Genomic DNA, 24,727 nt, shown 5'->3' with positions numbered 1-24,727 from the left:
TACCCAGCACCAGCTCGAGCTAGAGGGCTGTATAGCAGCAGTCAGGAATAGTGGGAAGAAATAGTTTATCAAGGACTTTCAGAATTTCTTTCTCATGGTGCTAATTAGCAGGTTTTAAGTGAGATGACTTTAAAGTCTGCACCACGCACTCCTATCCTGCAGGAATAGACTGCTGCCCACCTCTCCACCTCTGCTGTCACGTGCCTCCTATTTCCTGGTAGGTACCAGAAAAACATAATCACATTTAATTTTCATGAATGTTGCCAAATGTTCGTTCCAAACTTGAATTTTTTTTTCATCAGCCTTTAAGACAACTGTACCTTGGATTTTCTTCATTTTCCCTCCGCTGACCTTCTGAGACTCCTGCGGAGATTCTCCCCCTCTACCTGGCCCTGGGAGCTCACTCCTCTCAGATCTCATCCAGTTTCCTGGCTCCATATTCATGTCAATGAACCCAGCCCCTCTCTGATGCCCTGTCCACACAGCGCACCTCTCCCTGTGAATCTTGGCTGGGCCCAGGTTATCTGTTCACAAACGATTGATCTCTCCAGTTGGCCTGGGCACACCCCTTCTCCCCCGCACACCCTGACTTCCTTCACCCCTGCCTCTCCATCTCAGTTAACAGCCAAGTACTAGAAGGTCTTTCCAGTCCCTCCCGCATTACAATGACTGCTGCTGCTGCTGCTAAGTCGCTTCAGTCGTGTCCGACTCTGTGCGACCCCATAGACGGCAGCCCACCAGGCTCCCCCGTCCCTGGGATTCTCCAGGCAAGAACACTGGAGTGGGTTGCCATTTCCTTCTCCAATGCATGAAAGTGAAAAGTGAAAGTGAAGTCGCTCAGTCGTGCCTTACTCTTAACATGACTAGTCTGTCACATATATTCATACTTGTTAATAGGTTTAAAAAAAAGTCAGCCATTCTCCACCCTAAGAACCACCCCTAGCCCAGGTCGTGTTCCCCAGGCCCCCACCTAGGTCACCCACACAATCTCTGGCCAGCTTCCAGTCCCTGACTTGCCTGGGAATTTTGTCTTTGCCCCCAGTGTCCCCAGAACGTCCTTCCACACCACACGTCTGATGGCACCCCTCGGCTCTCTTCTTCCGGCCATGCAGGCCTCACGATGTTGCCTCTATACTTTTCGATCCAGGGGTGTCTCTCTCCGCCCGCTCCTCTCCTTCTAAGGTCCAGCAGCACACTAGGCAACCAGAAAGGCTTTCCAAGTCAGGACCTTCTCCAGGCAGCTCTCCGGGACATCATGCCGTCCTTATCCTCAGCGTAGGACACCTTGAAGACCATCTTCCTTTGTCAGTTTCCAGCCCTCTTAAACACTGCCTCCTCTAGGCAGCCCACCCAATATCAGCACCCACCCCACCACGGGGAGAAGATTAAAGCTCGAATCCAGAGTCACTGGGGGCCTCCGGGGGCTGGATGTAGGCCTTGGGGTTTGGCTGGAGCCTATGGAGACTGGCTGGGGCCCTTGTTGATTGGCTGGGGATATTGTTGACTTGCTGGGGCCATTGGGGATTGGCTAAGGTCGTTGGGGGTTGGCCGGAGCCGTTGGGGATTGGCTGGAGCCATGGGAGGGGGGGGGTGTTGGCTGGGGCCCTTGGGGATTGGCTGGGGCCGTTGGGCGTTGGCCGGGGCCGTTGGGGATTGGCTGGAGGTGTTAGGGGTTGGCTGGGGCCCTTGGTGATTGGCTGGGGCCATTTTTTTACTTGCTGGGGCCATTGGGGGTTGGTTGGGGCCGTTGGGCATTGGCTGGGGCCGTTGGAGTTTCAGACAGTTACCAGAGAGGTTCTGCCTAAGTCCAGGGTAGGGAGCTGAGGCCAATGGAACCAGGAGTTGGGGCCCAAGGCCAAGGAGCCTGGCAACACACTCCCACCAGTGCCAGGACCTGAAGTCGGGGAATCCAACCAAGTCTGCCAGCCTGCCAGCCACAGAGGGGCCAAGGCCAGGCAATAAGCAATAGCCAGGGCGCCCCTGAGCATCCACCCTGCCATCTGCAAGCAGCGGGACAAGGGCATCCCCCATCCCCTCTCCTCCAGCGAAGAGCAGGACTAATGTGTGCAGGAGACCGAGGCCCCTGCACCGTCCCTGGGAGAGTTGGGCCCGCAGTGGGCTCAGCTGGCCCCCAAGTCTGGGGCCGCGCCTGCTGAGAGCCGGGAGACCCCTGCCAGCTCAGCCCTTTGCCCGCAGAAGCCACGAGGGATCCTGGACTGAACCTAGTGCCCCGTCTTAACGTGGCTCTTCCCAGATCTTTTTGAGCATAGGCTCCAGTTTTAGAGGAGGAGTGGGGCAGGGGGCTTCCAGCCTAAAGGCTCCCATAGCTCTTTCTCCACTCACTCCAGAGGAGCTGTCCAGGTGCCTTGGCCCCACTCTTTGCTCCTGAAGGCAGGGCCGAGATCCCCTGCCTCGCCCGGTCTTGGGAACCTCATATTTATTTTTACTTTATATGAGTTGCCTTTTGTTTCTTCTCATTTCTCCATGAGGTAGACTTCAGGGCCTGTGTTCACGCATGCCTTCCTGTATCCACACTCTTGGGGAACTCTCTCACCTCCTGAGGCTAGGCTTGGACAGGTGATTTATTTTGGCCAATAAGATACCAAAAGTGTTGCAAGAGGAAACTTGAGAATCATTTGTTACTCCCGGAACCTGCCTGGGTGTGCACAAACCCTGACTGTTCTGACAGATGACTGTGGCCCAGAAGCCTCAAAGTGCGGCTGAGCGGCCACCTTGAATCATCCGGCCCACGGGCCCCGACCCCAGACGCGTGAGTAAATTCATCCCAGGTCGGCTGAGCCTATGAAAAGAACCACCCAACACTAAATGTGTTGTTGATTTGAGATAGGTTGTTACAGAGCAACAGATGACTTACATGCTATACTCAAATCCCTTTCTTCTCTCCAGTTCCCACCCCCCCCACCCCCATTTCTTTTCCTGACCTTGTCACTCTAGACAGCAAGCCTGGAGGAACCTCATTAGGGTTTCTAAAGAAGTGTTTCCCAAAAACTTTTACAGAGATCCCTTGCCTCAGACTCACTTGGAGAATCTCTTGGAAATAGTCCTGGTAATCTTTGAGAGTGCAGGGTGGGAATCTCCAACTTGGCAAGTCCCTCTGTCCTGAGGAGAAAATGGCAAGGCACTCCAGTGTTCTTGCCTGGAAAATCCCATGGACAGAGGAGCCTGGCGGGCTAAGTCCACGGGTTCACAGTCGGACGTGACTGAGCGCACTGGCCCACTCAACACATTTCAGCAGTTCTATTCTCACATCCATGGTTGCAGCGTCCTTTCTTCCCCAGTCCCTATGTAACAGGGAGAAACCTTTGTATTCTGTACAAGTTAATTGGGAAACAGATGTTGCCTATAAGCTTGGGCATTCTGGCCCTTCTCTGGGAACCCTGCCTCCCAGATAACAAGCATTAAGCGAAAATTCCTTTCTTTAGCACACAGGAACCGTCTTGACCAGATCCACCTATGAATGACTGCAGGTGGGAAGAAAGTAACACACCCTCTGTGAAGGCTGACAGGAATCAAGAAACGTTTGATTCGTTCCCTGTCAGTTAAAGGAAGCCTGAGTTCTAACTCAGGACACAAGTCCACCATCTTCGTGGGGTGCTGGCTTTCCTACTGAAGTCGCCATTCCTTGCCCTGACAGCCTCTCAACTTATGGCCTGTCCTGCGGAGAGCAGTACAAGCTTGTACTTGGAACCAGCTGGTGACTAGCTGGCCCTGGTTGGGGATTTTCAGGTAAGGCCCTAGCAGCTGCAGGAACCACTTGTCCTGAGGATCTTCCCTTCAAAATTCCCGAAAGCAGCACCAGCTACCCAGCACTTGGCAACTGGAGCAAGGAATTGACATCCGGGAGCCAACGGGCTCGATTCAGTAGGGTAAGTGGCTCCAGTACTTCTAGCTGGGAACTTTATTTACTCTCTGTTTCAGGCATTTTTTCTGCAATAGTCAAGTTGGGGGCCCTGTTGGAGACAGGGAAGGGCTGTTGGAATTTACCTAATCTGTGAGCCAGCTCTTTCGTTTGTTTGGATGCTAGCATTTGTGTTTTGTCTGTCTCGAATTTCTGACTTTAAATATGGTGAGTGCTTCAGCTATTCCTAAACTGCGAGAGGAAGATGATATTTTATTGTACCCATGAGTGGCCAGAGTGTCCGTTAGGATCTCCACGAGGGGTTTAGGCAGGATTACCTTGGGGCCCTGTGCGCCGTGTTTGTCATTGGGATATGCAAAACCCCGAGGCCAAACTTGAGGGTTTCTTTAGGATTCCGTCTGTCCTTTGGATTTTTCGTTTCATTTTGTTCGGTACTGATTCTCCATTTACCTCCAAATTAAGTTTTATCCTGGTAAATTATATCATTTCTTTTGATAATCTCGAATTGTATGTCACAATAGTAATCAAGTTTCTTTTCAATTGCATTGGCCCCTGGCTGGTTGACACCAAGGCAAAAAGGCATCCTTTTAATGGTTAGAGGTGACCTCTGTGCAAGCGCCTGAGCTGTGACATCAGGGAAAATACGGACGGGAAGGAGAGTGAGGATACGTTGCTCCAAACTTTCACTCCTCCAGCTGAGCCTGCGGTCTGAGCTGCTCTGGCCGCTGTGCCAGTATAACCACCACTTCTGTTCCCATCCAGCCCCGGTTCCCAACACTGGGACTCGGGAGTGCCTCTCTGTACAGGCGTCATTTAGAAACCCCGTGTCATCTGCTGGAGTCCTGGGACTCGGTCTGGCCTCACCGTCTTAAGATCTGGAAGGGCCCTCAACTCAGTCCAGGAGCCGCTCCCAGGACAAGCGGTTTCCTTTGCTGCCGCCTCACATGGGGGTTATGCACATGACCAGTCAGCTGGCTTTCTCAGACTGACTCCTGTAATTAGAGAGACCGCACCCCTTCGTACAGGGAAGATTTCTGTACCTGAAGCCCACTTGACAGTACCCAAAGCTGAACCGAATCGTGACCCCAGTGAGAGAGGAATGCCCTTATTAGATGACCGCGTGTTAGCGCATCTTGGCAGAATTTCAGTTCCCTGACCAGGGATGTGACCCTGGGTGCTTGGAGGGACAGCAGAGTCCTAACCACTGGACCGCCAGGGAATCCCACCTGTAGGTGTTATCTTACTCACATAGTTCATTCAGATTACTGAAGGGGAGGCTGGCAAAGAAATCTGGTTACTTATTCTTGATTTCTTAGGCCAGGTGTAGTGAGATTAAGATTTGAAAGGTGTGCTTGGGCTGGAGATGAGTAGAGCATGGGGATTCCCGACTTAAAAGCTCCAGTAGAGCTTTGCTAAAGGGATAGGAAAGGGGACTGTATGTTGAGGGTGGTTTCCTGTAAACAGCTGCTTACAAGCCTACTGCTCACTGCTTTCACCCAACATAAGCTCTCAGCACCACTGGCTAAGAGTGAGTGCTCAAAAGGCCTTGCCTACTGCTCAGCCAGTCCTTGCCCACAGGCTGTGTGCTTATGGCCAGAACACCGTGTGACCTCAATGACTTGGAATGAAGGGATGACATGAGCCTCTGAGGGCCCTGAGATGTCCTAAGCCCCCAAACCCAACTCCTAGGCAAGGTTTCTCAAGGTCAGTCTGATACTAGCTAGACATGTCCACTTTTACCAAAAGCTTTTCCAACAAAGACCTGGACAGACAAGGGCTGTGCCTTCTACTACTAAGAATTGGTCACCATGGAGGTACAACGCAGTTTCTCAAACCCACACTGTTAAAATAGACAAATGCATAAAAATAAGCAAGGAAGATAAAATCATGAAGGCCTGGTTGTGATGGCCACTTGAAACCCCCCATATATGGCCCCAAACCAACTGCCTTAATCCTACCAGTCCCAGGCCTGTTTCCGGATGACAGAAGAATTTGCTACCTGATTCCTTCGTTACAAGTTATTTTTTCCTTTGAATATTAAGTATCCCACAAGCGACTTGGTCTTGCAATGTCTTTTTTCTAACAATGACTTGGACTTGAGATTTCTTTGGTGTTTGAAGGTATTTGGTAGTATTTAAGGGACAGTTATCCAGAAAGATGCCCTTCTTCTTCAGTTTTATTGGACTCTCTGAGCTCACAAAAGGGACCAAAAGAGGAATTTGGGGGTGTGAAATGTGAACTCTAACCGCATTGTTCCTGTTCCTTGAGAAGGAAGAGGACAAAAGGAGTCATTGTACGCCCACCATAAGCTGTCCACTGTGGTCGGTCCTTTGTCTTTGAACAATCTCAAGTCCTTACACCAATTAACTGGAATAACTAGCTGGACAGTCCTTACACCTTTGAGGACAAGCACAGGAAATGCTTCTCTTTCTCTGAGACGACTGCCAATGTGTACTAGCGGGGTTACAAGTGATTTTAGTTAAACTGCTTCAGACTAGTTCTTGATCTTCAACTTGGAACAGCCCCTGGATTCTACCCAGATTTTAGCTGTCCTGCTAGGGAGGGGCAGAGGTTGACCAAAAGGAAAAAGCTTAAAAAAAAAGAAAAAAAGGGAAACTTACTAGTGACTTTTTTCCTGTAGGGGGTCTACTCCCCTCAAGAACCTTTGCTTTAGCTTTCTCTTCAGTACCCTGAATATATACAGCTTTTTTTTCTTTTCATTGAAATAGTTTCCTTTCAATATCAATTTAGATTCAGGTGTATAGCACAATCAGTTATACATAAATTTGTTCCTTTACTGATTTTTTTCCTTTATAGTAGTTCCCTATGCTATACAGGAGGTCCTTTTTATCAATTTTATATGTATTTGTGTATCTGTTACACCCAGACTCCTGATTTATCCTTTCCCCTAAGATAACCAGAAGTTTGTGCTTTAATTCTGCAAGTGAGTTTCTCCTTGGTAAACTAGTTCATTGCTACCAATGATCAGATCTCACTTACAAATGGTATCCTATGACACTGGTCCTCCTGACTCAGTTCACTTACTGTGATCCTCTAGATCCACCCAGGGCATTATTTCACTCTCCTTTCTGCCTGAGCAATATTCCATCGTGTCTAGGTCCCATTCTTCTGTTCGTGGACACAGTGGTTGCTTCCCTCTTTTGGCTTGTGTAAATTAGTGCTGCGCTGAGTGGCGAGTTGCGTGTGTCTTTTTGAATCCTGGTTTTCTTCCTGTAGACACCCAGGAGTGGAATGGGTAGATCACAGGGTAGCTCTATTTGTAGAGCTCTCGTGTTCTCCGTGGACTGTCAACAGTTTATATTCCCAGAACAGCGGAGACTTCCTTTCCCCACATCCGCTCTAGCATTCATTGCTTGTAGGCTTCTTTTGGCTGTGCTGGGTCTTCATTGCGGAGCACGGGCTTTGCTCTAGGTGCAGGGGGGAGCTGCCCTCTAGCTGTGGCCCACGGCTTCTCACTGCTGTGACTTCTCTTGTGAAGCACAGGCCCTCGGGCACGTGGGCCTCAGCAGGTGTGGCTCGAAAGCTCTAGAGCACAGGCTCAGCCGTGGTGTATAGGCTTAGTTGGCTCTGTAGTGTATAGTCTTCATGGACCAGGAATCGAACCCGTGTCCCCCCATACTGGCAGGTGGATTCTTATCCACTGCACCACCAGGGGAAGTCCTGTTTGTAGAGTTTGATGATGGCCCTTCTGACTGGCAAGAGGCGATTCCTGATTGCAGTTTTGATGTGCACGTCCCTGATATTAGTAATTACTGATGTGGAGCCCCTTTTCATGCTTCTTCTAAAAGCAGGGATAGAAAATGAACTTATGGTTGTGAGGGGGAAGAAGGGGGGTAAGGGATAGTTACAGTTTGGAATGGCCATGTATTACTGCTGTATTTGAAATGGATAACCAACAAGGAGGTACTGTATAGCACAGGGGACTCTGTTCAGTGCTATGTTGCAGCCTGAATGGGAGTTTGTGGGAGACTGGATACATGTATATGTATGGCTGAGTCCCTTCACCTGAAACTGTAACATTGTTAATCAGCTATATCCCAATACAAAATAAAGTTAAATAAAAAATAAAAAGTGAGAGGGAAACTTCCTTGTTGAAACTGGCTTCCTGACACTGTGCCCCATTTTATTTTTTCCACTTTTCTGATCAAAAGGGCAGGTGTCATTTACAGCCCTGGAGGCCCTGTGAATATCAAGTGTCCAAGGTACTGGTTTTAAAAGTCGCTGCTACCCAAAACAGCAGATTTCTCCCTAGCCTCAGCTGGTTCCTCTCGAGACCAGTAAGTCATGTTCCTAGGCAGAAAGGAAATACCCCAAACCTCGTCTCATTACTACTAGTCCCTTATTTTAAATGGAGTCGTCATTTGACGGTGTTGGTTGTGTATGTACACCATCTTGTCCGTTTACACGTTATCACTTCCTCTTCAGGTTCCCTCCCCACGTTGAGTGTTGAGTCAAGCTTCCTGTGGTACACAGGTTCTTATTCTCAACTTCATATGTATTCAGTGTTTTTGTTCCGTTGCTAAATTATGTTCAACTCTTTGCAGCCCATGGACTGTAGCATGCCAGGCTTGTGTATGTTAATCCTAAACTCCTGATTTACCCTATGGTAACCAAGTTTGTGTTTCTCTAAGTTTCTCCTTGAACTAGTCCGTTACTACCACTGTTCAGATCCTACTTAGGATACCTTTTGATACTCATGTCTCAGCTCATTTACTGTGATCCTCTCTAGGTCCACCCCAGGTGCTGCCAATGGCATTATCTCATTCTGAGTAATATCCCACTGTATCTGGGCACCATCTCTTACCATTCTTCTGTCCATGGACATTGTGGCTGCTCCCCCCTTTGGCTTACAGAAACACAGTGTTGCACTGAATGGCGGGACCGCCATTCAGTCTTCTCTGTAGACACCCAGGATTGGGATGAACTGAAACCTCTGCAGTGTTATATACAGATGTTATCAGTTTACATTTCCAGCAGTAGCACAGCAGCATTCTGTCCACATCCTAATGCATGTGTGCGTGGGTCTTTTGATATACCCCTAAGAGGGTATCGGGCTTCCCTTGTGGCTCAGCTGGTAAAGAATCTCCCTGCAATGCAGAAGCCCTGGGTTGGGAAGATCCCCTGGAGAAGGGAACAGCTACCCACTCCAGTATTCTGGCCTGGAGAATTCCATGGACTCTATAGTCCATGGGGTTGTAAAGAGTTAGACATGACTGACTTGCACTCTTCACTTTAAGAGGGTGTTAGGGATGGTTACTAAATAATGCCATGATGTACCAATTTAGCTTCCCAGGTGGCGCTAGTGCTAAAGAATCCACCTGCCAATACAGGAAATACCAGGGACAGGTTCAATTTGTGTCAGGAAGATCCCCTGGAGGAAGGCATGGCAACCCACCAGTACTCTTGCCTGCGAAATCCCACAGCCAGAGCCTGGAGGGCTACTGTCCATAGGGTTACAGAGTTGGACACAACTGAGCACGCACGGTCTGCTGACCAGCCAGCGGACAGTTCTTGATACAAAGTATGGTTACCAAAATCTTTATGGTATTTCTTCTTTATGGTATGTTTGTAAAACACCTTTAATCCTACCCAACCCTTTTCTGTTAGCTTCTCAAGGATAAAGTGTTTTCTCTTTCTGTCTGCCTCTTCAGATGCACAGGCATAGCTGCGGGCCTTGGTCACACGCAGCGTCGGGCTGAGTGCACCGCAGCTCAGAACGTCCTACTGTGACAGCTGAACTGTTCTTCCACTCCCGCTACAGGCTGCCTAGATCTACCTCAAGTTGCTTCTTCTCACAGGACTTTGCTGAGAAACTGATGCCTCAGACATTAATTACATCTAACAGTTTCTCAGCTTACACCCAGCTCACACTCCAGGCACCTGTTAGTATGGAAGAAGGGAGAATGGACGCTGGTGACCACAGCTTCCTTCTGGCCTGACACTTCTATTTACCTTGGTTTTTTAAAGAAAGCTAGTGTCCTAATTCTTGGGTAACAGAGCTGTATTGACCAATTCTGTGTATTGTATTCTCCAAGAATACACAGGTATGTCTATCAGATCAACTACATGCATGACATATTTTACTATTTTAAACTATTTTAAAATTACACACTAAGGAACGACAAAGTGATAGAGTATGCACTGGCCACATGCCCAGACTCAGGACCAGCTGCTCTGAATCACAGCCCCATGAATATTATCCTCTGCTGAGGACACCTGGGCCCAGAGCCACACACTAGGCTGAGCAAGGCTTTCACACCAGGTGTGTCTGTCCCATAGACTGAAATGAACGAACAAAATTTTTAGAAACAGTTTATTTTCCATCAACCAAATTTCCATTTTGGTGGAAGTTTGTGGAAGTTCTACAAGTGTCTGGAAGAAGAGCTTACGACCACTCGGTGGTGGTTCCTACCCATTCCGTGGCCTGGGCGGTGGGGGCTGCAGACCAGTCTTCAGTGGAAGGCTGAGCACTCCAGTCTTCTGTTGAGAAAATACAAGGAGGTCATCAGCCACATCCCCAGATTACTTTTGTAACCCCACCCCACCAATCTGCTTGTATTCCTACAGATACTGGACCCTGATACGTACCAGTGGGGAACTGCTGAATGGGCACGGAAGGCACCTGCACGCCTTCAGACCAGTCTGCCACCTCAGGCTGAGCAGCCGTGAACTCTGGAGCTGGAGCGGTCCATTCACCCTGAAACTCCTCCTTGGTCACAGCCTTCTCAGCTGCTGCCTGCTCTTCCTTTTCAATCTAGTTTAGGAAAATATTTTTTGGTTTATATGCAATGGCGGATTAGTTTCTGTTGGCAGTAAAAAGTATCCATGTACTTATGTGAGTGACAACAAGCCCCTGTGGACGAAGCTCACCTCCTCAGGATCTCTGTAGAAGTAGAGGTCCGGCATGACCTCCCACGGGTGCTCTCGGGAGATGGTGCCACGCATGCGCAGGACTTCCCGGGCGAGCATCCACCACATCAGACCCACCGAGTGTGCTCCCTGCAAGAGCGCCAGGTTAAAGCGACACTTGGCAAACCGCGAACAATAAGCACCCCCCACTCCACCTAACCTGTCCCCTCATCATCTAGGTCCCTTGGTACCACGTGAGCAGACATGTCTGTTAGTCTGAAAGTGTTTATAGCACAGCAGAAACTAACACAACACTTAAAACTGTACTCCAATTAAAAATCAAAGTTTATACCAAGATTGTTCTCTATCTCTGGTTCTTAATCTTGTCTGCCACTGGAATTTAATTAACTAACTGGGTTTAATTAAGACTCCACTCAACAAAATGGGGCCAGTGCCTGAATATTGGTAGAAATAAAAGAAAACCTCAGCCCCATTCTTATGTGTAGCCAGGTTTGAGATCAGTGACAAACGACCAATTTGAAACATAGGTAACCCACCTTTTCAGGATCTCAGAGCAGGATACATGAACTGAGAAAACAGAAAAGTCAAGTACTGCCTGAAGAGTTAGGAATATTGAAGAAGAGAAAAAAAAAAAAGGCTATCTTTAAAATGTTTTCACCTCTCCTTAAAATCATACTTTTGTAGCAAGTATTACTATCCAACTCCACTCATTGGGCCAGAGACCCTTGTGGTGTTAGCGAAAACTTGCCCCTCGTGTAGCACACTACCTACACTTGAGAGTTCACTGGCCAGTGGCCTCAACTCCAAGCTCTAACAATGTGCAGAGGAGAGCCCGGGGCGGAGCACTTAGCGGCTGCGCCAGCTCAGTCACAGACTGTTACCTTGTTGTTGCACGGGATGGCAATGTCCACGTAGCGCAGAGGAGAGTCCGTGTTGCACAGAGCAATGGTTGGCAGGTTCACGTAAGAGGCTTCCGTGAGGGGCTGGTGGTCAGCCCTGGGATCGGTGACCACCAGAAGCCTTGGCTCCCTGAACGCGGCCTGGATCTGGTTAGTGAAGGTTCCCGGAGTGAAGCGGCCTGCGATAGGAGTGGCTCCGGTGGCAGCAGCAAACTTCAGCACAGCTCGCTGGAAGAAGCAACAGAAAGAGGTAACAAGCGTCCCAGAGACGGTGCCACAGGAGCCCTGCGATGATAAACGGACCACCACCACCTTCTGTAATGTCACCAAGCAAGCTACCTAGCAGGAAACTCCCCCAAAGCCTTGCTCAAAACATCTAGTAGTTAATCGTTCTATGAAAACTCAAAGTGTTAGTCACACAGTTGCGCCTGACTCTTTACCACCCTATGGCCTACAGCCTGCTATGCTGCTCTGTCTGTGCTCCTCTTGTCTGTCTCCAGGCAAGAATACTGAGTGAGTTGCCATCCCCTTCTCCCGGGGATCTTCCTGACCCAGGGATTGACCCCGGGTCTCCTGCATTGTAGGCAGATTGTTCTCCATCTTCCACTTATTGCCTGGAAACATAGAATCAGGACAAAAAGAAAAACGCAAAGCATGGCCCCACACCCAGGCCCTCTGCTAGGGACGCTCTTCCCTCGGGTTAGCTGATGCTCACTACACCCTCACTTCTGCTGGTTCCACAGCAAACCAGCCTGGTTCAAGTACCACTTACGAGTAACAGGCTAGTGACTCCTGTACGTCCAAATTCCTCATAAGACTAAAAAATGACACAAAATGCAAACACACCACGTGGAATCTGACCACCAGAGCACTTCTGTATTCTAGGTAGTAAATTTTCCCTGATGGAAGCACAGACTGGTCACTGAGCTCACTCTACAGCAGTAATTAAAACCATCAACCATGTGTCTCACCAAAGAATTCCAGTGATTAAGCCAGCCACAAGGGGAATAAAGCCCAGTTAAAACACCTCTTGCAAGGAGGCCTAATCAGGACAATTGAGTAAAATGAGAATTGAGAAGAATTCACCCCCTTCCACCAACACTGTTATATATTTGTATATATGTATAAATGTACACTTGTACGTATAACAGGACACCTAGGAACAACTCAAAGGGCAAGAAAGAGCTCCACAGAACAGGGCTGAAGGAGACAAAAAAGAGGAAGTGGGGCGGACTCCCAGTCCTCTTGGGAGGTAGCTGAAAAAGAGGAAATGTCACCCGCTACCCTGAACATTCCCTCACTGGCAGGGATATTCACTGGAACAAAAACGGAGGTTCCGAAGCTCAGCACAAAGATGACTGGTTTGTGCCGGGCAGGACAGAGACCCGCGCAGACGGTCTGTGCCACCGCCCTGCTCACTGCAGCCTGAGGCGTGTGTCCGCGAGGCCAGGTGACGGCTGAGTGCTGCCTTAGAGGACACCAGGCAAGAAGCCTGGTGGGGGGAGGGAAACACACTCAAGGGGACGCAGAGCAGTCCTGCTGCAGATATGAGTGCTGTTGTGCAGCGGCACGAGAAGAGGCGAGGTCGCCAGGGCGGCCTCTGCCTTTACTCACCAGCTCCAGTTGCAACCCTGGCCTCCCTGAACCCAGAGGCAGACACCACCAGGTTGCCACGAAACAGAGGGGACTGAAACTACAGCTGAGGCCTAGGACCAAAGAAACAGAGGGGACTGAAACTACAGCTGAGGCCTAGGACCAAAGCCACTGTTTGGGATTAACATACACACTAGTATATGTAAAACTGACAAGCAACGAGACCTACCATACAGCACAGGGAGAGCTCCCCATGCTGTACAGGAGGTCTCGTTGCCTACCAGTTTTATATCTATTAGTATGTATGTTAATCCCATGGAAACAGGTCTGAGGACGGTGACACACGTAACTGGACACGACCTTGCACACCTACAACAAGCACAGCGTTGGAAATCAACCTTACTCCAATAAAAATAAAACTCAGAAACTTCCCTGGTCAAGGGACTGGATCCCACATGCTACATCTAAGATACCCCATGGTGCAACAAGGGTCAAAGACCCTGGGGATTTCAAGTGAGAACCAGGGCGATGCAACCAAACAAATGAACACATAAGCATTAAAAACAAACAAACAAAAAAAACCCAAAACTTAGAAAATAAAAAGCTGTAATGTGAAAGGACATTTGGAGCGTTTCTTCTGGCACTTCCACAAAATCCTGCCACCATGTGGCCATTTCAGGCCAACAGCGACCTTGAAACCAGGCCCTGCAGGGCTGTAAATGACAGCTGCCTCAGAAAGTGTCTGGGGTGAGTAACTGGGGAAAAAAGCAGCAGAGTCTCAGGAGGCCAGTTTCAACAGTTTAATCTCCCTCACACCATGTTTAAAAGAAACACACGAAAAGAGGCTCAATATTGCTACTTTGTAGAGACATGCAAATCAAAGCTACACTGAGAAATCGTTAGCACCAGTCAGAATGGCCACCACCCACATCTACAGACAATAAATGCTGGACAGGGTGTGGATTCAAGTTTGTGGTTGTAAACCGAGGGTTCCTTAGTAAAGCAGAAACAGCTGCCCTAAGACCCTGCCACCCGACTCCTGGGTGTCTTACCAGGAAGAAACCAGAATTCAAAGACACACGCACGCCTGAGTTCACTGCAACGCTATTTACACAAGCCGAAAGAGAGAAGCAGCCAAAACGCCACCCACAGCAGAAAGGTAAAGGAGAAACAAATGGTAGCCAGGGACAATGGAGTCTTTATTACTCAGCCAGAAATGAGAATTTAATAAATGCCACTGGCAGGAAGCCTGGATGAACCTAGTGAGGATCATACTAAATGAACGAGTCAGACACAAAAGGCCAACGTCATCTTGTTACTGGATCACAAGCCTGTTTGCCCGACGCCAAGTGAGACCAATCATACCATTTAGTTGGAACAGAGAAAGGCTTATTACAGGTTCATACAAGGAGATGGACGGCGCATGCCCCAAGAGTACCTAAAGTTACTGAAAGCTTTCAGCGAAAGCAAAAGGTGAGGGAGGGGCGTGGTTAGTTGCTGCAAACTTCTTGATGTCAGATCCTTTGTTTTTGCGGTCTGGCCATGGTCAGGTAACTATGTTCCTGTGAATCTCCACCAAATGAATGTTATTCTTTGTCTTGACAAGAAAGGGCAAGGTCCCATCCTGGCTAAGAGGTGGCACAGCTCAGCTGGCAGCTCCTTCAGGGCCAGGTCTCCACATCCTGCCCAGCTGTCACCCCGAGGGAGCCAGGCACCCAATCCAACTGGCCCTCAGTCTCCTCAGGCCACACCAAAGCCGAGGGGGGTCTAGGTCTCACAGACGGCAACCCAGGCAGGTGGCCGCCGCCATCAGGTCACAGAAACGGGGATGAGGGAGAGGCCGCCGCTGCCTCAAGGCCAGGCCCAAAGCTGGCGGAGGGCCTTAGTGAAGGCTCTGGGGCCCTGCAGGGCGCAGTCCCCAGTCTGTCCCGGGCCTCCCGCTCACGCGCCGGCCCAAGGCTCATCAGAAGGCCTCAATCTGCCTCATGGTCCACACGCTACTGACCCTTGGCTGAATTGCTTCCTTAATGGTCCCCCAATGACAGGTGCTTGTAGGCAGGGCCCACTGAGGTACCCACCAAAGGCTGAGTAAGACCCGTCGCTTAGTAACCAGGATGTGGGCTAACGAGGCACAGCAATGGCTGCCTGCTAAGGGCTGTGCTCATCCTGCTGTTACAATGACTTATAGGTGGAACCTCAAAGTTGGTAGCACAAGTTTACCAGGGACAAACTCCCTCGCAGAATTAAAAGCCAAACTTATGCTTACCATCGGGGAAAGGATAAATTAGGAGTTTGGGATTAACAGATTCACACTAATACAACACCTACAGCAAACACTGCATTGCAAATCAACTTGACTTCATGGTTCAAGACGGCGGAATAGAAGGACATGCGCTCATCTCCTCCTGCAAGAGCACCAAAATCACAACTAGCTGTTGCAGAACCAGCAACAGGAAGATGCTGGAACCTACCAAAAAGATACCCCACATTCAAAGACGAAGCCGCAGAGAGATGGTAGATGGTAGGAGGGGCACAATCATGATAAAACCAAATCCCACACCAGCTGGGTGGGTGACTCAGACTAGAGAACAATTAATACTAAAGAAGTTCTCCCACTGTTGTAAAGGTTCTGAACCTCAGATCAGGCTTCCCAGCCTGGGTATCCAACAAAGGGACTGGCAATCCCCAGGGAATCTGACCTTGCAGACCAGTGGGATTTGATTATAGGACTTCCACAGGATTGGGGAAACAGAGACTCCAGTCTTGGAGGGCAGAAACCAAACCTTGCGTGCACAAAGACTCAGGGGAAAGGTGCAGCGACGCCACAGGAGACGGAACCAGAACTGCCTGCTCACGTTGGAGGGCCTCCTGTGGAGGTGTGGGCCCACAGAGGCTCGCAGGGATGGGGGCACCAGTCTGGGAAGGTCCTTCCTTGACGTAAAGCCTCTCGGAGGTCACCACTAACCTGACCACTGAGCCTGCAACCCAAGGCTGGGTGTTCTCAGGCCAAACAACTACCAGGGAGGGAGCACAATCCCTGGGAGCACCCATCAGCAGATAACTGGATTAAAACTTTACTGACCAAGGCCCTGCCACCAGAACAAGACCTAGTCTTTCCCACCACCAGTCCCTTCCATCAGGAAGTCGACAGAAGTCACAGCCTCCTCCATTAGAGGGCAGACAGAGAAGCAAGCACAGGCCCATAGCGAGTGAAACAAAACCACATTACAGAAAGTTAGTCAGCATGAAAAAGCAGGTGGTTATGTCCCAGATGAACAGATAACATAAAACCCCAGAAAAACAAGTAAAGTGGAGACAGGCAACTTTCCAGAAAAAGAATTCAAAATGATACTGAAGATGATGATACAGGATCTTGGAAAAAGAATGGAAGCAAAGATTGAAAAGATGCAAGAACTGTTTACCAAAGACCTAAAACAGACAGATAAATAATACACTGGAAGGAATCAACAGCAGAAGAGGCAAAAGAACGGGTAAATGACCTGGAGGACAGAACGGTGGAAATCACTGCCACAGAACAGAATGCAGGGGGAAAAAAGACTGAAAAGAAAGGAAGACAGTCCGAGTGCCCCATGGGCCAACATTAAACACATCAACATTCCCGTTACAGGGGTCCCAGAAGGAGAGAGAAAGAAAGGACCTGAGGAAGTATCTGAAGAGGTAATAGCTGAAAACTCCCCTAAAATGGAGAAGGAAATAGTCAATCAAGTTCAGGAAGTAGAGAGTCCCAGGCAGGATAAACCCAAGGAGGAACACACAAAGACACATAGTAATCCAACTGGCAAACCTTAAACACAGAGAAGATATTAAAATCAACAAGGGAAAACAACAAATAACGTGGCAAGGGAACTCCCATCAGACTACCACCTGATTTCTCAATGGAAATGACAAGCCAGCAGGGAATGGCATGATAGAGAAATCAAAAGCTTTCCAGACAAGCAAAAAGTTAGAGAGAATTCAGCACCACCAAACCAGCTTTACAACAGATGCTAAAGGAACTTCTCCAGACAGGAAACACAAGAGAAGGAAAGACCTACAGAAAATAAACCTGAAACAATTAAAATGGTAATAGGATCATACATTACCTGAAATGTAAATGGATTAAATGCACCAAAAGATATAGACCAGCTGGGTGGATGAAAACACCTGCATGAATGCACTTCCCCTTACCCCATCACTCTGCTTGACCCCCCCACCAAACTGTCTGTCATTATTTTATATTAAGTTAATCATATTCCCATTATGGCTTATAATTATAATTATCTTTTATTTTTTGATTGTGAAAACTGATAAACATCTTTCACTACTGCCATTATGTAGCTATTACTCACTTAATACCACTGTATCATGACTGGCCAACAGAAAAGTAACAGAAAATTCTGTACCACCAAAACTACCATTCAATAGAAAAACCTGTAATCACTTAAAATCCAGATGCAAATCAGAATTATTGTGAGTACAAATGCCCAGGTATTGCTTTTTGTTTGCCAGTGCTCCAGATGTGTGTCTAATGTTTAGAAACAACTGGACTGTATGTTAAGATCTCTTACTATTATCTAGTTTGTTTCAGTTTCTATTTCATATTCAGTGCTCCCATTTCATTTAGTTTATGGTTTCCAATTTTTCCATCTATTTTTAGCTTAATGTTCTTTCTCAAGCATTTATGAAGCGTAGTAGTAAAGCTTTTATATATATAAATAATATGCATAATATATATATTTTAGAAGACATGAATTTCTGCCTAACTAAACAACAACGTATGACATTTTGATTCCACTTGACTTAGAAAATAGATACACAAGCAACAACAAAGGCTTACTGTATAGCACAGGGAACTAAAGTCAGTATCTTGAAATAACCTATTATGGAAGACAACTTGAAAAATAATGTGTATATGAATAACTCTAACACAAAGAATTCTACTTTTTGAAACTTAGTAATGTTTATCTTTTAGCCAGTTTTTCCAAATGTTCTGTGGACATCTAATAGCAACATGTAAAACACAAAATTTTAAATAAATTTTAGGATATAAAATTACTGTAACTTAATATAAATCTATTCTAATTAAATTATTAATGACATCACTCAAGATGCTCCAATTTTTGTTTTTCTCTGCACTTGATAAAATATTCTCAGAGAAATATTAATGTCTCACTATATGATTATTCCCCCCCTTGTTTTTTTTTTTTTTACAGTTTTGGTTTCTTTGTTGTTAGGCGTCTAATGGTTTCTGATGTCTATCTTCTTTGTGAATAGCACCTCTTATCACTGATCACTTTTCATTTTAAAAATAAGGTAAAAAAATTTTAAGTTATTAAGAAAAACTTTATCCAATAAAAAATAAAAATTACATTAGAAAAAAATAAAGCATAAGGCTTTGGGTGCTCATTCCATCAACTACCACTTTCATTTTCAACCCAGGAACAGGAGATGAAATCCTGTCACCTTGGGCAGCAGCAACCCACACAGGGCCTCAGGCACTACCAGTCCCAGTGCCCGCAGGGCTGTAAATAAATGACAGGGACTGCCCCAGGGAATGCCTGGGGGGATTATTAGGCAGGAGGTGGAATCGTCAAGCCTCAGTCTCCCTCAGAATGCCAATTTTGATGGGTCAATCTCCCTCACACTGTATTTAGAAGCAGCACACGGCAAGAGGCTCAATACGCTCATTTCTAGAGACATGCAAATTAAAACTACACTGAGGCATCAGTCCAAAAAACCTTTTAGTCACTCAGTTGTGTCTGATTCTTTGGGACCCCATGGACTGTAGCCCACCAGGTTCCACTGTCCATAGAATTCTCCAGGCAAGAATACTGGAGTGGAGAGTCATACCCTTCTTCAGGAGATCTTCCCAACCCAGGGATTTAACCTGAGTCTCCTACACTGCAGGCAGATTCTTTACCATCTGAGCCACCACAGAAGCCCAAGGAATCAAGATAGCACCAGTCAGAACAGCCATCACCAAAACATCTACAAACAATGCTGGACAGGGTGTGGAGAAAATACATACTCATTCCTATTCTATTAGTGGGAATGTAAATTGGAAACAGCCACAATGGGGGTTCTTTAATAATGTAAAAACAGAGCTCCCCACTCTTGGGTGTCTACCAGGAAGAAACCAGAATTCACAAAGACACATGGAGCCCAAAGCTCACAGCAGCTCTGCTATTTATACAAGCCCAAAGAGGCAAGAAGCCAATATGCCCATCCACACGGAACTGGTGAAGAAAAAATGGTAGCTAGGGACAATGGAATATTACACAGCCAGAAAAGGAGAATTTAATAAATGCCATTGGCAGCAAGCAGGGATCAAACTAGGGAGGATCATACTAAAAGTTAAACTGAGTCAGAGACTCAAAAGGCCATTATATGACTTACAGGTGGAATCACATACTAAATTCATCAACAACCTCCTCAATAGCACAGGAGCTCTACTCAACGCTTACCCCTATATGGGAAGAGAACTGCAGAGGCAAGCATACACGGTAACTGGACAAGATGCTGTACACCTACACCCAACACCCAAGTGTAAATCCACCCAACTCCAATAAAAATAAAAGTAACAACAGACACGCTTTTGAGCGTTTCTTCTGGCATCTTTCACTTTTAACTTTCAACCCAGGAACAGGACTTACATACAGTAAGGCGCTGGTTGCCTGAGTAAACCAACTTGAGCAGAGAAATCCTGCCACCTTGTGGCTGTTTCCCGCAATAGCAACTTTCAAACCACGGCCGTCGGCACTAAGCTTTCAAGAGCCTGCAGGGCTGTAAATAGACACCTGCCATCAGCAAATGTCTTGAGGTGGGTAACAGAAAATAAACTCATTTAAGGCAGAAATTTCAGCTTGCCAATACCAACTGGTAAATTTCTCTCATACTGAGGAACTGGTTCTCACTATTCAAAACGGCCATCATCAAAATGTGTACAAACAACGCTGGACGGGGTGTGGAGAAAAGATGGCAGCTATCAGTAGGAATGGACTGGTGTCCTAGAGCAAGTTTCAAAAAATGAAGGGGAAAAAAGACAATGTTTATTAAGCTGTTTTTATTCACTTAATCTGGCAAATATTCTTACTGTTGCTGATGTGACAGTGTGTGGTGATATCCTATCGACAGAAGCCCTTCCTTAAAAACTGGCATTTAATTCTAACTTTTCAACTCAATATTCCAGTTTTTTTTAAAGAAATGAAACCTGAATGTAATTAAATTTTGGGTGCAGTGTCTTCCTTGGTGCGCGTGGGGGCTTCAGTACTTCGTGCTGAGTGGGCTTACTGCCCTGGGGCACGTGGAATCTTCCAGGACCAAGGACTGAAGCCATGTCCCCTGCATTACCAGGCAGATTCTTACCACTGGACCACCTGGAAGTCCAATATTTCACTGAAAACCTTCAAAGCTCACCGCTGAAAATGGCAGTGAGCCACTTTTTCACTTCTTGAAATTCAGCGGCTCAGGAAAATACACAATGACACAACACGAATTTTCAGAGTCAGATGTGAAGTGATGAATACGGTGACAATCTTTAATTTTGGGAATTCCTCTAACTCAGCCCAGTTTCAAATGTTTTTTGAATAAACTCTGGGGTCTGTTTCTGCTTTTCTATACATCCCCAAACATCTGTAAGCTTTGTAGCAAAAACCAAGCATACTGTCCCACAAACCTGGCCAGTATTCCTGGAGGATATGACACTGACATCAGCCGGATTTTCAATGGCGACGATGGCCCGAGCGGCCAACAGAAGCTTCTCCCAGGTCCTCTTCAGATTTATGATGTAGATGCCTAGGCAGGGACACAGGTTTTCTTAAGAGCAAACCAAGTTTTGTAAGGTAATATTCTTCTAAAAACATGAAGTCATGTGGCAGCGAGTACTATCAAACTCCAGTCATAGAGGCAAGCTCTACTGGTGTTAGCGAAAATCCTGCCATTAATATAGCACACTTCCGACACTCAGTAGTTCATTGGCCAAGACTGGCCTCCACTCTGAGCTTTAATAATGTGCAAAATGCATTTTTTCATTTCTTATCCTCCTGTGTTAACCCACTCTCAAGCCTTCCATGCAGAACCCAAGAAGCTCTTACTTATTTGTGGCCTACCATTATTTTCCTCTTGTCATCTACCATGTCAAACTTATCACGCGCTCCGTTAATCCTTGCCACTCACAGGTGTAAATCCTTCAGTGCTTCTATCTCAGCTGAACAACTTAATGCATTTGTCTCATCAAAAGCTACTTTTCCTGATACATAAATGAAAACCAAAATGCTTGTTCCCAATTCAGAAATCAGCTTTACAAACCCATATTGGTAGCTACAAAGGCACTCTGGGAAATAATTATTAGGAACTAAGCTATCGTAAAGCGTCCACCTACAATGCGGGAGACCAGGGTTCGATTCCTGGATTGGGAAGATCTTCTGGAGAAGAAAATGGCACCCCACTCCAGTACTCTTGCCTGGAAAATCCCATGGACGGAGAAGCACGGTAGGCTACAGTCCATGGGGTCGCAAAGAGTCAGACACGACTGAGCGACTTCACTTCACGCTATTAAATGTTCTCCTTATCTTCACATTGTGCTTATTCAAGGCCCAACCCACGACACACAACCTACCAGTTTCCACTCTTCCACTGGAGTTCAGAATTTTTCCTTTAAAAACAACCAGATCACTTAATACTTTTAAAGCTTCTTACCAATCTAAATATCTATTTTCATCAGTTACTTAGTGAGAGCCCTCTAAGGCTCAAATTTCACAAAGCACTTCAACTCAGTACCAGAACAGTAGTGTCAAAACTTGTTCTTATAGCTGGAACGACCAAGCAAAGAGCACTAAAGCAATGACTGACCATCACTTTTCCTTTTGTAGATGTACTGTTCCATTTGGAAGTCAAGGTTGGTGCCACCTAAGTGGGTTCCTGCTGCAAGGAATTTGAGGACATCCTCCTCCTTCATTTGCAGGACATCAAGGGCTCCGGACATTGTGAAAGCTTCCCTTTAAGTTACGATGGGAATCTGAAAAACAATAGTTATCCAAAGTCCTTTAAACTCCAGGGACTCAAGCGGGATGGTACATTCTACTCTTGGGAGTCAGGTGACTTAATGTTTAAATCTTAACCATAGACCACACCTCCTACAGTGTCAGGCAGTGGGGTCAGTCTAGTGGATAGGACAGAACATTAACAGATCTATGTACCACCTTGGAAAATCAAATCCTGCTAAAAGAGTGGTGTGGAGACAGACAAAACACCCAGGTAACTAAATGGAAACAGTGAATTGAGACTTTTTAACACTCAAGGTACAGAGGAGTTAGATGTGAAAGAGCAGCCATGTCTGAGAATATTCAGAAGGTGAGCAACGGTGATGTAAATAGGCGTTATTTTCAAGCAGATTGAAGGTGGTACCTTCAGCGGTACTTCTGAGATTATTAGTTTTCCTTGAAAGGAGAAAAACAAGGCCAGATCAAGGACAATCTCCTCAAACGCAGATAATCAGAACTCCAACCCCTTTTTTCTGCACTTAATGTGACCATAAAGCGTCAAATATGGCGTTTACAACACGAACATAAATTAGATTTTGATTAAAGCTCGTCACACCTGAATAGGAAACCCTGCCCACAAATCCACAGGGCCTGGACGAGCATACTAGCTGCAGGTGACCGCTCTTGAACCTCTCGGGAAGGGCGCTCATAGAGGAAAACGGCTCTTAAAGAGCATGTGGGTGCCTTCCAGAACCAGGTGCAATCAAGATCCCATCCAATTTGATCCCATCCAATTTCAACAAACTGTACTTCGCCCCTAATCAAGAAACCTCCCATAGAAACCACCCATTAGAGAAATCAAAGTGAAATGGGGTGTGTGTGTGTGTGTGTGTGTGTGTGTCTGAAAAGCTCTCGGTGCGCTCCTCACCTGCTTTCTTCCCCGAGTGCACTTTCGCGTCTGTTCGTCACTAAATCTCTTTCTCTCTACACCTCTCTGTTAGGACTTTTTTTGCATTCCTTGTCCAAGTTATTTTGAACCGAGAGAACAGAAACGTGACGTTTGAGCTTTCCAGTAACAAAAACCTCAAGAACCTTAACTCCTTAACACCATGAACAAGGAAGAGACCAACTCAAGTTGATGGAGAAAACTGGAGCATAAACCTCGGGATTTACAACCGAGCATCGGGATTTGAGTCTAAACTAGCGCGCAGCGTAAGGTGGTCTCTCTGCACCCTCGGCCACCCGCACGGCGGCCCGGGGCCTCCGCGGCGGGAGCGCAACCTCTGCCCGCTCCCGAGGCCTAGTGGGAACGTCCCGGCCCGGGCCCGGCCACGTGTGGGTCGCCAGTTTGAGCGATAGAGCGCCTAGTCAGAGACTAACGCACTCCGTCTGCGGGCTCTCACCCCAGGTCCTCCCCACACCTCGTTTGGACAGGAAGCTTGTCCTTTTACCCTGGGAGCCACCGGCACCCCAAAAGCAACTCACTCAGGACAACGCCGTATGGACCCCTCTCTGGGTAGCGCCGAAAGGACGGGCGGGCGGAAATGACGTCCTTATATAGTCCGCATCCAGCCAATAACAACGAAATCTCAACGGAAGCGCAATGAAGCCTTGCATCTTGGGGGCGGGCCTTCCTCCGGAAGACGGGCTACGGCGCTAGCGCGGACGCCAGCGAATGGCGGAAGTTGGAGGGTTGATTGCTGCACTCGGATTTCGAAGAGGGTTGCAGTCCGGAAAGGCCAGCAAGGGATTGGCGCTCTGCCCGTTGGGATTGGCGCTCTGCCCGTTGGGATTGGCGCTCTCATCCAGCATTTTGTACTTACGCGCTTGAGTGGGTTCCTTATTTAAACTGCATTTTTCCTTCGTGGGAAAGCACTGAACAAACCTCTGTTGGATGAACAAAAACTGGAGAAGCTACTTTGCGGTTTTTGGAGGACAAGTTAGCGGTGTCTAATTCAGATTTTTAAAGAGTTCTGTTAATGGGAAGTTTCCCGTTTAAAAAAAAAAAAAGACTACACGGATGGAACGCATGAGAATTTTTTTCGTAGAAAAATTGCGATAGCCATTATTAGTTAATATACATTCCGCCCAATACCATGCAGCCATTAAAAAGAATTAAAATACATTCTATGGTTCTAAAAGTAGTTATAGGATGAGGGCGATCATTTTGAAAATTTGAAGCCCTAGGTATTAAACGACTGTAAAGAAATAACCAGTAGCCAGATTGTTAATTATACAGTAGGTTTGAAGTCTGGTTGCACTTAGAATCGCTTGGAGAGGTTTTAAACATATGCCCAAAGCTAAACCGAAAGAATTTAGATAATTTTAACGTGCACCCAGGGTGGGAACTACGGATATACAAGTAGAGAAGTGGATAGGTTCTTGGCCTCTTGAGTATTTTTTTGAGTTCTTCTTTGAGGAACGCAGGTTTTTAAATTGAAATAAAACAAACTACGCATTTAAATGAAGAGCTGACATACAAG

The 24,727-nt window shown here is 47.0% G+C and overlaps 1 protein-coding gene and 2 non-coding genes across 6 annotated transcripts; all 3 read right to left on the bottom strand.

The window, feature by feature from the left end:
* Nucleotides 1-10,209: 10,209 nt before the first annotated feature.
* RPSA (ribosomal protein SA) lies at nt 10,210-23,779 on the bottom strand. 4 transcript variants are annotated; one of them, XM_055557359.1, is made up of 8 exons: nt 23,730-23,762; nt 23,173-23,261; nt 22,114-22,279; nt 20,939-21,078; nt 11,653-11,898; nt 10,772-10,900; nt 10,490-10,655; nt 10,210-10,381 (listed from the first exon to the last, which is right to left on the bottom strand). In XM_055557359.1, exons 3-8 carry the CDS (start codon nt 22,244-22,246, stop codon nt 10,287-10,289), a joined length of 909 nt encoding a protein of 302 aa, XP_055413334.1. In that variant the 5' UTR covers nt 22,247-22,279; nt 23,173-23,261; nt 23,730-23,762; the 3' UTR covers nt 10,210-10,286. The 4 variants fall into 4 exon arrangements, with proteins under 4 accessions (XP_055413334.1, XP_055413337.1, XP_055413335.1 ...); XM_055557362.1 differs by having other exon boundaries at nt 20,939-21,057; nt 23,730-23,760; XM_055557360.1 differs by lacking the exon at nt 23,173-23,261 and having other exon boundaries at nt 23,730-23,779.
* Nucleotides 11,448-11,596, bottom strand: LOC129635673 (small nucleolar RNA SNORA62/SNORA6 family). The gene has a single exon (XR_008706426.1). It is a non-coding gene; the product is annotated as a small nucleolar RNA SNORA62/SNORA6 family (small nucleolar RNA).
* LOC129635672 (small nucleolar RNA SNORA62/SNORA6 family) lies at nt 21,130-21,280 on the bottom strand. Its single transcript, XR_008706425.1, has one exon. It is a non-coding gene; the product is annotated as a small nucleolar RNA SNORA62/SNORA6 family (small nucleolar RNA).
* Nucleotides 23,780-24,727: the final 948 nt, after the last annotated feature.

Source organism: Bubalus kerabau, chromosome 20 (assembly GCF_029407905.1).
Source record: "Bubalus kerabau isolate K-KA32 ecotype Philippines breed swamp buffalo chromosome 20, PCC_UOA_SB_1v2, whole genome shotgun sequence".
NCBI lineage: Eukaryota > Metazoa > Chordata > Mammalia > Artiodactyla > Bovidae > Bubalus > Bubalus kerabau.
Note: the sequence above shows the minus strand (reverse complement) of the source record. Positions and strands in the feature narration are given on the sequence as shown.